Source organism: Aspergillus foveolatus (genome assembly GCF_047715535.1).
Source record: "Aspergillus foveolatus strain CBS 279.81 unplaced genomic scaffold BDW70scaffold_46, whole genome shotgun sequence".
In the NCBI taxonomy this organism is placed as follows: domain Eukaryota; kingdom Fungi; phylum Ascomycota; class Eurotiomycetes; order Eurotiales; family Aspergillaceae; genus Aspergillus; species Aspergillus foveolatus.
The window spans coordinates 96,673-109,062 of record NW_027396110.1 but is presented as its reverse complement, the minus strand read 5'-3'; the positions used below and the strand labels follow the sequence as shown (position 1 = coordinate 109,062).

The following is a 12,390-nucleotide window of genomic DNA, read 5'->3' as shown; positions in this document are numbered from 1 at the left end:
CTTAGCCGCTTTCTTTTGTTATTCGCGTGGTTTTCTTTTTCCCCCTCAACCAGGCTTGGGGTGGATTCGCCGGCTCCGTGGCGGTCAGCGGCCACGGCCGCATTGCAGCCTTAGGTACCAACTGCTGACAGCGCACTGCAGACCCCCCCAAAAAAGAAAAAAATTGCCAGCAAAAAATAACAGCAAGAAATAACAGCAAGAATGACAGCAAAAAGTTGGAGAAGTGGCAGCACGAAGGAACGAATACGAAATCCTGGCAGAGATCCCACGAATCCTCTCCGGCAGTTTCCAGTTTACATTGTGGTGGGTGAGTGTACCGACGACGGTCGGTCGTCGGTACTGTGTTAGTCCTGTGCTAGTCGCAGTCGAGACTAGCGACCAGGAGGCAAGTTCCACGGTGGTTCTCTGCAGAAAGAGGAGCAGCGTTCAGCCTCCTTGTCAGCGGCATCCAATCAGGCGCAAGGCCGCGCAAAGGGCAGAGCCTCATCGTGTGAGTGGGCCGTCAGCTGGCTCTAGCCTCGAGCGAGGCTAGCCTGCTGCTTGTGCCGGGGGGCCGTGGCATTAACTGGCTGACTGGGCTAACTGAATTCACTGAACTAACAGAGCTAACAGTGCACTTCCTTCAAGAGGCATTATTATTGGTATTATTATTATTATTATTACCACGTATTAATTCTCACCCACGGCAGCCGCCGTCCCCTAGTATAGCAGCCGTGAGCCGGCCCTGCTGCTGCACTGCTACGCCTGCGTCAAACCCTTTTAAGCCCCTTTTCTATCCACTAGCCTCTCATGAGTCTCATCGGTCCTTTTCTCGGATTTAGTCGCCAGTGTGAGCTTGCTTCACCCCACCTTGGTCTCTTTGGTCTCGTCGACTCTCGACACTTCGTGACGGGCCTGCCACTATTTATGTTTGCCTGAGTGGCCGGTGGCGCGCTGCAGTCAGCGCCCCCTCCTCGCTCCTCATTTTCGCAGCCTGCTTGCTTTTTCCACGTATATGGCCTGGGTCTGGTCTGAGGTTTGGTCGCTTGTCCTGGACCGCCCTCGCACTGGTACTGGCACTTGCACTGGCACTTTGCACTTTGGACTCTGCACGCACCGCCCGTGGATCGGTTGCATCAGTTGGATCAGTTGCATCAGTTGCATTCAAGACCGGGCTCAGAAATTAGCCTAGAGAGCTCCGACTCACTGACTAGACAACGTAGCCATCGAATCGTTTCGAGCTCGGCGTCTGCGGATTCACGGAACGGCCACCTGCTCCACCCTGCGGCGCTTCTGCTTTAATTATTCTCTGGCATCGCCGTCCATCGATCATCGTCATTTCTTCACCCCATGCCCATCAGCCTGACCGCTCAGAGGCTCTGAAGTCTGCACCACTCTGCAGTGAGCCTGTGTCCACCTTTGCCAAGCGGTCGAACAGGAACTGCCGTACGTTACATCCCCGTCGCTCGCCCGCTCATTCTTCTCTCTTCAATTTCATCCAACGTGCCGCTCCTGCTTCTCTTCTCTTCTCTTGTTCTTTCTTTTCGCGGCTCCCTCCCCTCGTATTCCTTGCCTATCTTCCCTCCGCCCCGTGAGGTCATAGCCCGTTCCTCTGCCGCCTCCGGGTCCTTCGAGCCTCTCCATTCTCCCGGCGCTTGCCAGCCAGAATTATCCCGGCTCACCTGCGATCGACGCTGGCGTCATCCCATTTCTTGAAGAACAGATCACCTTGCATTCTAGAGGGTTTGTTTTTTTTTTTTTTTCTCTTGTCATTTTTGAGACTGTGAAAAGAGGGGAGTGACTTCTTATATCACTCGCCCGCCTTGTCTCTTGAGCCTCAAGCGGTGCGCGATTCGACTCCGATTGAGCCTCATCCGTTCCTGGAACCCAGGTGAGCTTATTTCGCCTCCGCTTTCAACACCACCACCACTACCTTTCTCCAACACCGTGTATCCAGTCCATCGGCGGTCGCTCCACTGATGAATTTGCCAACCTGTTTCTGCCCCTGCCTGGCCGTGTAACTCTTGATCAGCTCTTGATCAGCTCTTGATCCAAAGCCGCTATTGCACTTTTCCTGCCGTGATGATGTACTGCGCTTTGTAATCTCCCACTCTACTAACACCACCAATAGATAAAACTCGGCCTAGTATACTGTTTAATGGTCTAAGTGCAAGCCCCTATTGTCTTAAGATCGGGGCCGCTGTTTTGGAGTGTCCATTAGGAACGGCCAGAGAGATAAGCATATGCCCAAGAGGGCCAACTAAACCACATCAACCGCTTAGATCCAGACCGGCGCTCCTGATGCGCCAAAAACCGCCTCCATGATGACTGAAGCAATGGATCACGAGTCCTCTCCTGGACTCGAGGAGGTCAAACCTATCCTCGCGCCCAGGCCGCCGACGCCTCCCCCTTTTGCTCATCAGGGCCTGTCGCCCGAGAGCAATGTCAAGGGTGCGGACAAGGATTCCCATAAGTCCAAGCAGCTGAGTCTCCAGATCGGGGTCGCCGATGCCACTGCTGCGCTCCTCCGAAATAGCTTCGCCGCCCATATCCCGGACCTCTGGAGGTATGAAATAGAGAACCCACTTCTAGGCCCTTCTCCGGTCGACCGTCACTCCTACAGAGAATTGAATCAAGCCAGACCGGTCAACTCTTTCAAGAGAGCCCCCGAGCCCAAGCCCATCGAACTTGAATTCAAGGCCGACTTGAAAGGGATTGCAGAAGAAGCGCTTCTGAACGAGGCCAAGGCGCAGCAACCGCCGCCTAGAGAGCCTCTTGAAGAGAAGGAAAATGGAAACGTGGTGCTTCCTCCGGTGTCAGCCCTATTCAATGGTTCGGTTGGGCCCAAGGCTCAACCCATACTTGACCCGTCTCCCTCGCCGCTCAGCAAGTTCCATATCAGCGCTCCAGAAAGCCGAGACTCGCTGGCGGCGTTTCGTAATCCGCCAGCAGCTCAAACGGCCGACACTTCCAGCTTGAGGTTACCTCCAATACAAACAAAACTTAGTCAGCTAACTGAACTTGGGCCTGTCCTGCCGCCGCCGAACGGGCCTTCTCCACGCCCTGTGGGCACGCCGTACTCCCTGCCTCCCGTCACCGCCGTCTCCCCTCCTTTGACCAGGGTTGATACCAATCCTCGGGAACAATATCACTCAGCAGCTCCATTGGCGCAATCAAAAATACCGCCCACCCCTTACTCGCATCTATCACCTGCGAGCACGCAAGCCATATCCACAGTCTCATCGCCGGCTTCGCAACAACCTTACTGGCGTAATGTCAAGGCAGCCTACCCATACGACCCACCATCCACAGCCTCCAACAGAAGCCCTGCATCGAGTTATCCGACGCCGATAGAACGTGCCCCAACAGGGGCTTGTGAACCGGTGGGGTTTGCGCCTTCCTCACAAGGCAATACAGCCGCCCCAACGGGTGCATTCAAATGCTCACATCCAGGATGCACAGCGCCTCCTTTCCAAACGCAATACCTGCTGAAGTAAGTTCTGGATTCGCTACTAGCAGTGCTCCATACTGACAGTGGTAGTTCGCATGCGAATGTTCACTCACAAGATCGGCCTCACTTCTGTCCAATTGAAGGCTGTTCACGTGGCCCTGGAGGGAAGGGGTTTAAGCGCAAAAATGAAATGATCCGGCATGGGCTCGTCCACAATTCTCCCGGATACGTCTGCCCATTCTGTCCAGATCAGCAGCACAAGTATCCGCGACCTGATAATCTCCAGCGGTAAGCCCTCCTTATACGCGGATTGTAAACGGTCAGCTGACAGCCGAAGGCATGTGAGAGTTCATCACATGGATAAAAACAAAGACGACCCAGCTCTTCGGCACGTCCTCTCCCAGCGACCCGAAGGCAGCGGCCGAGGGCGACGGCGTCGAATGAATCCCCAATAACATCCACCCTTATATGATGCCTGCTCCTTCACAGCGCTGTTCTGTTCTGCTCTGTTCCGTTAGGAGACGGCTTTCTCCGACATTTTCCGGAGAATAACGCGGCCATTGCCTGAGTGGTTCACAGCACATGCATTACGATATCCTGCTTTATTTCCTCGACTCGACTTCGCTTCTAGCTTTGTTTCGACTAGCGATGCGATACCAGATGTTAATTCTAGAACATTTGTGCTTTGCTCGGTCATTCGTTCTTGCATTTACTTTGCCCCCCCCGGCCGTAACGGGGAGCAAAGACGGAGCGTGGAGTGTTACCTGGTTTCGGTTTCGGCGTACTTGATTTGATCTTTCTGATCTCTCCACGTTCGTTTCGTTCTCACTTTGCTCGTCTCCTTTGCATGGTATTTTCAGCGTTGCAAGTTGTCTGCATATTACGGGGTCCCCGTCTATTCATTCCGGGACCGGCGTCTAGGGCCTGAATTTGAGTTTTGAGTATCAGTCTTAGTTCGAGGTTATGGGCTGGGCTGGGCTGGGCTGGTTTGGATGGCGTTGTGGAAGAAAGACAGAGACTGAAAAGAAAGGAAAAAGAAAATTGACTTGGCTTGACTTGAAGAAAACGCAGCCAGCTAGCCAGTCCTGTAGCTATGACTATCATGAGTATTTAACTACTATTTTCAACAAATAACACGCTCATCTCTTAAAATATCAGCAGATTAAACAGCCATAAATTGAAAACCGAACTGCATCTTGAAACGTAAGCAGAAGGACCGTCTCTTGCGCCGCTCTATCCAATTTTCCTTCGAGAACAAAAAAGTACAGTCGTCTCCATCTCTCCATCATTCGAGAAATAGATGGACATGGAGACAGGGAGGTAGGGTAGGTGTCTGACAACATCCGATCAGAGAGCCAGCTCCTCAGACAGAACACCGCCCTCAATCCCCGAAAAAAATAAAATACAACTCAAACCCCTTTATGGATCCTCCGAACATGATCCTTCATATTATCCACTCTGGAAAACACCCTTGTGCAGCCCTCAGCCGCCCACTCACACACAATTCCCGGATTGTGTTTAGCCTCATGACGATCGCGGTCCTTCTTAGAGCTGAATCCGGCCCCTGGCGTCTGTGGATTCGACTGCGGACACCCGTCGTGTCGGCAGAAGAGATACTTGCGGTGCCGGTTGTAGTGCTTGCGGAGATCGCAGCCCCGTCGGAACAATGAGGGCGAAGAGCAGGATGGGTAGGCGCAACGCCAGGCTCCAGGGTGAGTTGGGGAGGGAATGCCATAGAGAGAGAGGTCTTTGCTGTTGGTATTGTTGTGTGTTGATGAAGCGGAGGTTGTGGAGGGGGTGCGGGACGGGGACTGGGCGTGGCTCTGGTTGTGATCGCGGTTATGGGAAGGGTTGGATCGACTGGTTTGGTAGTGGATGTGATGGTAAGAAGGGGAAGGGGAAGAGAAGGAGCCTTGGTCGAGGTCAAGGTCGAAGTCGAAGTCTGGATCCAAGTCTGGGGACGGGATGGCGTCCTGATAAGTCTGGGGTTGGTGGTGTGAGGCGGCTTGTGAGGGGTGAAGCCATTGTGTGTTGCTTGTAGTGGGATAGTATGGGGTTTGGTTGACGTAGGTTTGAGGTTGAGGTTGGGGTGCTGAATAGCAGGAGCCCATTGGGTCGAGCTGATTGCTGGCGCCGTAGAAGTACTCATCCGGGACACGGACGGGATGGTTTGGCATTGGGCAGAATGACGCTGGCGAGGCGTAGAGGATGGGATTGTCAGGCGCGACAATGAGGGGCTCGTCCATTGTGGTTTTGTAGGGCTCAGAGTCACGTTGTCTCCTCTGGAAATTGTTAGCTTGATAGAGACTAGATTAATGCGTTTTGCGACGTACAGATCTGCTGTCTGCCATATTCCATGTCTTTCTCTGCGTTCCAATAAAGTACTGTTCGCGGTGGTGTCGAGTTCCGTGAAAGCCGTCAGAAAGACTTGTTGCCACCAACATGACTATATAATCCTTCGATGCGGAGCAGAGTTACGTGGTAATGATTTATAAACAGTTGGTGTAGTGCAGTGCAGTGCAGTGTAATGCAATGTTGAACATTGGCTTAAGCCCCAAGCCGGCGTTTTAATATTAGCAGCGGGCATAGAGCCAGGACGGACCCAAGTCAGACGTGGCTATGCACGATCAATGTTTCTGGCTGACACCCAACCAAGGAAGCTGAACGAGTCCCCGGATACATATCCCAACTTGCTTGGTTAGGACACCAGATGGGTTGGTTACAGTGCGAATGTCACTCTGTCTCAGCTGGAATGCCGATCTATGACCGTACCGATAGCTGAAATAATACGTTTACGTAGTATGAACGAAGACTCGATAAATCTTCATAATCATACTAGTCAGGAAAGGGGGGCCCCGGATGAACGCGGCTCATTCGCTGAGTCGTGCAGTGGCCGCATGGTGGTTTGCTCGAGGCCCGGTAGGGCTGAACATCCCTACCCCTCCGCCGGAAGAATCTGGAGTTTAACCACGGCATCACCGAGGGTTACCGCTTCGTCGGAGTAGGGCCAGCGTACCAAAGCTGCAGGAAGAGCTTGCTTCAGCAGGACTTGTCCAGCCAACACGGTCATGGGTGTCCGAAAGGCGAGCAAGAAGCGCTTGACGGCCGATACAATGAGACTTGGGGTAAGAAAGTCATCTCCCAGTCACCAAAATAACCCTGTCTCCCGACTTGGCATGCGTTTGGCCATTGGTCGAGCCGTAAGATTGTGGCTTATGCTCGCAGCCAAGGCGCAGGCTGCAGACGCACACCGCAGATCGGGAGCGTGAGTCTTTACCGCCAGCTTTTGCGCGAGCCTCAACGGCGATTCGTGCACACCCCGGACACCCCTCCAGACTGGCGGTCCTCCACCTTTCCATTTTTCGACCCTTCTGTAGGTGATTAAGTGGAAACAGCGGTGTCGGTTTAAGCTCAACTTGTATATTCAGCACAAGACACTCGCCTTCGCCCGATCACTCCAGTCTCCATGGAAGTATCCATGGATTGGCCTCTGTTCCGTCCGATGTTTGACGGATCACGTGGCTGAGCTTGCGAGGTCCCGTGCGCAGCATCCAACAACCAATATCGTCATACTTACAGGCAGCGGACGAGGTTCTTAAAATATCCTTAAATCCTCCGAGGTCCTCTCTTCTCTTTCGTGTTGACTCAATTTGGACCCCACGCGACTCCGTCAATCTTGCTGGCGATTGGATCAGGCTCAGAAACAAGCAGAAACAAGCTCTGCGCTGCTTGCTGAGCAATGATGGCAGTATGTCAGCGGAATGTTTCCGATGCTTCATAATCAGGTTGCCTTTATTCACCCCTGGGACTAGGTACGTGCTTCGGTTGCCGTTGTTTAGCGCTGAGTCTATACTTCCCGCCTGCGCCAGCATGGAACGGCTAATCGGCCACAACAACTGTTGAAACCTCGGGACCTTGTAGACACCACGTTGCAACCTAACTGCTGGCTCCCGCGGCATACAACAGGGGTGCTATACGCTGTACCCATGCGTATGCGCTCGATTCGTCGATTCGAGGATCTACACCATACTATGATTCATGGCTTAGACCACTCAGAGGAGGATAAGATTGTCATAATAAGCTGATATTCCACGCGTAAGGAATCCAGGAATTACGTGAGATTCATGGGTCCAGGTTCACGGGTAGAATGTTATTGACACTTGTTCTCAGTTGCATCTCCGTCTTGTTTTCGCAGGTAAACCAATTAAAACTCAGCAATGCAGTTTGAAGATATAAGGGTTCTTAGGTTCATCAGCCGTCGCGCCATCTTTCCAAGGATATTGCTAAAGCAGACCTTTATCCAAAAATGGCTGGTTGGTGTAGTTGGTTATCACGTATCGTTAACACCGATAAGGTCGCCGGATCGAGCCCGGCACTGGTCATGAAACTTGTCTAGAGTGGTCTCTGGATAGATTTTTTGTTTTTTGCCACTCATGCATTTGCTGGAAGACCTTCCGATAACAGGGGGCTGTAAATGCTTGGGCCATTGCTCTTGTCCTTGTTTTCAGCATCTCGATAGAGAATATAATGTTGCACCATGAAGAGCAGATCGAAAAAGATGCTGACATTCGACAGGAGGAACTTGATAGGATTACCGGTGATACCACTCCAATCGTCCTGAAAAGCAGAGTCGAGGACTAGTTGAGCTAGCGAAAGCAGGCCCCCAGTGAAATCGAGCAAAATCTGGACAATGTTCCAGCCACGTGTGGATTTTCGCTTATAATTGACCCATGCTTGCGGCACGTACTTGACAACCGTGATTACAAGTTTCACGTACGAAAGTGTGTAAATCTGAGGCTGTGTCAGACCTGTCCAAAGTATGCTCATGTTTGGGGTTACTATGGGCTGTGCTTACGACGTCGATCCAAGCCCAGCTTAACGGTTCATAGCCATCGTCTGGACTCTTGACTAAGATAACGCATATAACCATAGCAACGGCGACAAAAGCGCCCCAGAACAGCCCTGCGATGGGCTTACTGACCCTCTGGAAGCGGGATACTCTGAAACCCCAGATACTGGGCCAGAACTGTGAGTAAACCAACCCGCTCAGGACGACGGCATGCAGGGCAAAGGCAAAATCATTAAACCGCACAGTTGGTTCCGGCGCCAAAGGATGTCGAGCGGCGTACTGATGACGAATTACAGGAGAGTACAAGAATGTCCCTGTATAGACGGCATAGCAGACGAACCCGAGGACATTGATCGTAGGAAAATCGATAGCCAGTCCAGTGGTCGCTTTTCGGCGGTAATTGTCAATAGGCTGGGGATAAAAGGATGCAGACCAACAGAATGTACTTGACAACGTCATTAGACTATCAAGCTCAAAGATAAACGCTGTTGAGACTTACTAGATCCATCCAAGAAGGCTGCCCGTTATCGATACCAGCAGTTAGTTATGAACCTCCAACTGTAAAACTTCGCAACTCAAGTTAAGTCACCACCTACCGCGAGAGAGCCCTGATGAATGCTTCGAGTTGAGACATCACGCTGTTTGCCGTCAGTCCATGAGGAGATGGTTAGGCCGGGTCCTGGTCGGGCCTCTCGGTTGGATAAGTAAGGCCAAGGGAATGGGTGGATCGCGTGATTGTGAGTGATAAGATAGCAATCCTGCAGAAACAAAAGGCGGTAGAGGAGTGGATTATGACTCAGCAATGGTTGCCCTGGATATGATATTTTGCGCTAAGCCGTAAATGGCAAACTGTCGGCTCCCAGCCTCTCAACTTCTGCAGCCTGAACCCAGTCTGTCTCGATCGCATGCTTTTGCAGCTGACCTTCTTTCATCTCTTTTGAGACTTCTCTTGCTATTTGTTGTTGTTGTCTTTTTGCGGCTGAAAGTTGTGTCTCCTTTGCGTGGTGATTCCGACATTCCATCTCTTCCCCGCCTCGACATTATTCTACTACCAGCTATTACTATCCAACGGCCAGCCATTGATTACTCCACCGGTAGCATCGATCGCATACCAGAGATCGGTCATTCCTTAATAACCTACACAATCACGAGCAAATATCCACGTTTCGATCGAGAGACTAGATCCTGTCCGTTCAGCTTTATCGTTTATCATCGCATGGTGCATTCCACAAAGCGGGGGGTCTCCATAGATCTCCTTCAGTAATATCGCCTGCTGCCTTGAATCGTCTGAAGGAATCCAGCTCGATAAATCACAGTGCAACCATGTCGGACAATTCGGGGCTCACGTCTCCTGGGGAGGCCTCCTATTCTTCCAATACTCTGCATGTGGGCGATGGAACATGGGACTCGGACCGCGACACCTTTCTTCTGCCCAATCTCATGGGTGTGAACTTCGAGACTATGCGATACAATGGTATGTGGCAGCAGTGATCACTAGCTTTCTGATCTCACTAACCGTCTTACAGGAATGGGGAACAGATTTCGAGATATGCCTCATTACCACACCCTGATTGTTGCCCATGGTGTTATCGCGACAATTGTGTTTCTGGGGCTGGTTCCCTTGTCGATCTTACTTGTGCGATATTACTCACTTCGAAATCCATACCAGGCCTTCAGGTACCATGTTTGGTGCCAGGTTCTCACCCTATTTCTGAGCACAGTCGTGTTCGTTCTCGGTTGGTTTGCTGTCGGTCCGAACCGCAGCCTTACAAACCCCCACCATGGAATTGGTCTCGCCATCTACGTTATCGTCATTTTTCAAGTTTTCTGGGGCTGGCTTGTCCATAAGATTGAGCGGAATAAGAAGAGGTTCCATGTGCCTCTGAAGCTAGTGGTAAGTAATTCCGCCACGTTCATTATGCCAGTCTTAACCGTGCTATAGATTCATCGTTGGATGGGTCGTGCACTGGCGATTTTAGGCATTGTCCAGGTTCCCCTCGGGCTCACCCTGTATGGCTCACCAAAAGTGCTGTTTATCCTCTACGCTGTCGCTGCTTTTATTCTTCTAGCGACGTTCTTTGTGCTATCGTATAGGTATGATTCCGACGGTGGGTCCTCTGGGGACGAAGACTATGACAGCCGTTATAGTTATATATCCCGTCGGCCGGACGACGACAACAGACGCAGCAGTCTTGGACGAATGGCAGCAGCAGGAGCTGCTGGAGCCGGATTGGCGACACTGTTTCGGCGGCGCAGCCGAGATCGTGGTTCTGAGAGCTCCCAAAACTCGTATATGGACGAAAAGTACTCGGACGAAGGTTCACGCCATGGTGGATGGGGAAGCAGGCTTCTCAAGCTAGGTGCCCTCGGCGGTGGTGCTATACTGGCCAAAAGGCTCTTTGACAGGAGGCGAGAAAGAGAAAGCGACACTGAATCAGGGAGATACCAGCCTGCCCACCGTCGAACTGACAGCATGACAGAAGAGAGTCTGAGCCGCCTCAACGATCGTCCCCTACCTCAGCCAAGTTACCCAGCTCCTATCAACCGCCCTCCGAACAGACCTCCTAGCAGGGAACAGAGCATAAACTCCTCTTATTACGACTATTCATACTTCTCTCGCGATGATGAGCGCCCATCTCATACAGCTCGCAACGCCTTGTTCGGAGCAGGCGCACTTGCAGCTATAAAGGGATTCTTCTCTGGGCGCAAGAGGAAAGATGACGAACAGCGGCATGTGGAGGAAATGCGGCGGCACGACCTTGCGAATGAGAAAATAGCCCGAGCGAACAGTAAACGACGGTATACTGGAGATGGATATTACCCTCAACGCAAACGGCCAGCTTCCCAAACCGCTACCGATATATCAACAGACCTTACACCACGACCGGCCCGCGCCCAGTACCCTCCAGAGTCAGCTCTTTCAGCAGCGCCTGTTGCTCCTGGAGTGGTTGGTGATGCTCACTCTCAACAACCTCCGGCACCACCAATTCATTACGACCCAGCTTCCGTCATGACGCCAGCGGAGCCTACGACATCGCAACCACCGCCTCCCATTGCTCCAGTTGCCCCCGCCCATGGCGGGTCTGCAGGTCCCTCGTCTGGTCACCTACCAACCCCTGGCGGCAGTGGATGGCAACGAGACGGTCACGTTGAGTCCCCACCGGTATCAATCAAAGTGAAGATGCACGACGATGGCCGAAACATCACACTCAGACGGTTAACAGAGGAGGAAGCAGCAGCCGGCCGAGAAGCGCGCCGCCGAGAGAGACGCAACTCCCGCCGCCGGAACGGAAGCGTGAGCTCTCTCTCCGGCAACGAAGGCACAGGTAGCCGCGATCGCTGGCGCCGCGTTGAAGAGCTTGAGCGCCAGCAACAGGAGCAAATGGATCGAGAACGCGCTGCTGCTGCTGCCGCCGCCGCCGCCGCAAATACAACCCCGGCACCAATATCTCAAACCCCCCTCGCCCCCGGCCCTGCAGCTTCAGGGCACAGCATCCCTCCCCCCGCCTCGTCATTCCTCCCCCCACACCAGAGCATGAGTTACATCCCGCCCCGTGCGCCTTCAACAAATCCCTACGGAAGCATCACATCCCCTGGAACATATACGGGGACCGATGCGAGTGAGTACGCCACTAATCGGCGCCGGAGACGAGCGGAGAGAGCCCGAGCAAGGCAGGAACGACAAGGACATAGTGTCGACTTCACATGATAGCCACTGCGCTGATTAACCTCACTTGAAGCTGCAATCTATTGAGCATCTGTATAGATAGAACTACTCTATTCGCGATGTATCTTTTTCCTTTTGCACTCGTTTATTCCCCTTACCCATATATGTCTGGATGATCTACTGAGATAATGACATGACCCCAGCGCTGGTTTTTGATGAACTTATCTTGATTTAACCCATCATGGACGAATGATACCAGCTTTGCTCTGGTATATGGTCTTGACGATAATCGAAATGCCTCAGTTGGAATTATATGCTATGGCCTTCGACTTCTTAAAGCCCTGAGTTAAACGTCTGAACTACGCTATAATATTTCAGGATGGAATGAATATGTTTAGTTTCTTTCTCTCCAAAAACCCAGGAGTAGGCCGTGCACTTCGTGTA

The 12,390-nt window shown here is 52.3% G+C and overlaps 5 protein-coding genes and 1 non-coding gene across 6 annotated transcripts; 3 read left to right on the top strand and 3 right to left on the bottom strand.

Moving 5' to 3' along the window:
• Positions 1–2,315: 2,315 nt before the first annotated feature.
• Positions 2,316–3,885, top strand: BDW70DRAFT_152133 (uncharacterized protein; the record flags this gene model as incomplete). Its single annotated transcript, XM_073739396.1, has 3 exons — positions 2,316–3,472; positions 3,521–3,718; positions 3,768–3,885. 3 exons carry the CDS (start codon positions 2,316–2,318, stop codon positions 3,883–3,885), a joined length of 1,473 nt encoding a protein of 490 aa, XP_073593651.1.
• An 801-nt stretch (positions 3,886–4,686) lies between these two features.
• BDW70DRAFT_89790 (putative C2H2 transcription factor) lies at positions 4,687–5,960 on the bottom strand. Its single transcript, XM_073745143.1, has 2 exons — positions 5,764–5,960; positions 4,687–5,710 (listed from the first exon to the last, which is right to left on the bottom strand). Exon 2 carries the CDS (start codon positions 5,674–5,676, stop codon positions 4,840–4,842), a length of 837 nt encoding a protein of 278 aa, XP_073593650.1. The 5' UTR covers positions 5,677–5,710; positions 5,764–5,960; the 3' UTR covers positions 4,687–4,839.
• A 698-nt stretch (positions 5,961–6,658) lies between these two features.
• BDW70DRAFT_89838 (uncharacterized protein) lies at positions 6,659–7,598 on the bottom strand. The gene has a single exon (XM_073745144.1). The coding sequence runs from the start codon at positions 7,387–7,389 to the stop codon at positions 6,883–6,885; it is 507 nt and encodes a 168-aa protein (XP_073593649.1). The 5' UTR covers positions 7,390–7,598; the 3' UTR covers positions 6,659–6,882.
• Positions 7,519–8,738, bottom strand: BDW70DRAFT_169858 (putative L-cystine transporter; the record flags this gene model as incomplete). The annotated part of the gene is made up of 2 exons (XM_073742793.1): positions 7,519–8,221; positions 8,286–8,738. The coding sequence occupies 2 exons, from the start codon at positions 8,736–8,738 to the stop codon at positions 7,862–7,864; spliced, it is 813 nt and encodes a 270-aa protein (XP_073593648.1). The 3' UTR covers positions 7,519–7,861.
• BDW70DRAFT_t140 lies at positions 7,739–7,812 on the top strand. The gene has a single exon. It is a non-coding gene; the product is annotated as a tRNA-Val (tRNA).
• Positions 8,739–9,212: 474 nt separating the features above from the next.
• On the top strand, positions 9,213–12,316 carry BDW70DRAFT_140908 (uncharacterized protein). Its single transcript, XM_073737701.1, has 3 exons — positions 9,213–9,753; positions 9,806–10,173; positions 10,222–12,316. Exons 1-3 carry the CDS (start codon positions 9,603–9,605, stop codon positions 11,986–11,988), a joined length of 2,286 nt encoding a protein of 761 aa, XP_073593647.1. The 5' UTR covers positions 9,213–9,602; the 3' UTR covers positions 11,989–12,316.
• The last annotated feature ends 74 nt before the right edge of the window (positions 12,317–12,390 follow it).

What these genes read in the sequence shown, in the direction of transcription:
- BDW70DRAFT_89790 (XM_073745143.1), bottom strand. Translation starts at nt 5,676, where the DNA reads ATGGACGAGCCCCTCATTGTCGCGCCTGACAATCCCATCCTCTACGCC.
- BDW70DRAFT_89838 (XM_073745144.1), bottom strand. Translation starts at nt 7,389, where the DNA reads ATGCCGCGGGAGCCAGCAGTTAGGTTGCAACGTGGTGTCTACAAGGTC.
- BDW70DRAFT_140908 (XM_073737701.1), top strand. Translation starts at nt 9,603, where the DNA reads ATGTCGGACAATTCGGGGCTCACGTCTCCTGGGGAGGCCTCCTATTCT. An exon ending in CGAGACTATGCGATACAATG is followed by an intron (nt 9,754 to 9,805) that starts GTATGTGGCAGC and finishes ACCGTCTTACAG; the next exon opens with GAATGGGGAACAGATTTCGA. An exon ending in ATGTGCCTCTGAAGCTAGTG is followed by an intron (nt 10,174 to 10,221) that starts GTAAGTAATTCC and finishes ACCGTGCTATAG; the next exon opens with ATTCATCGTTGGATGGGTCG.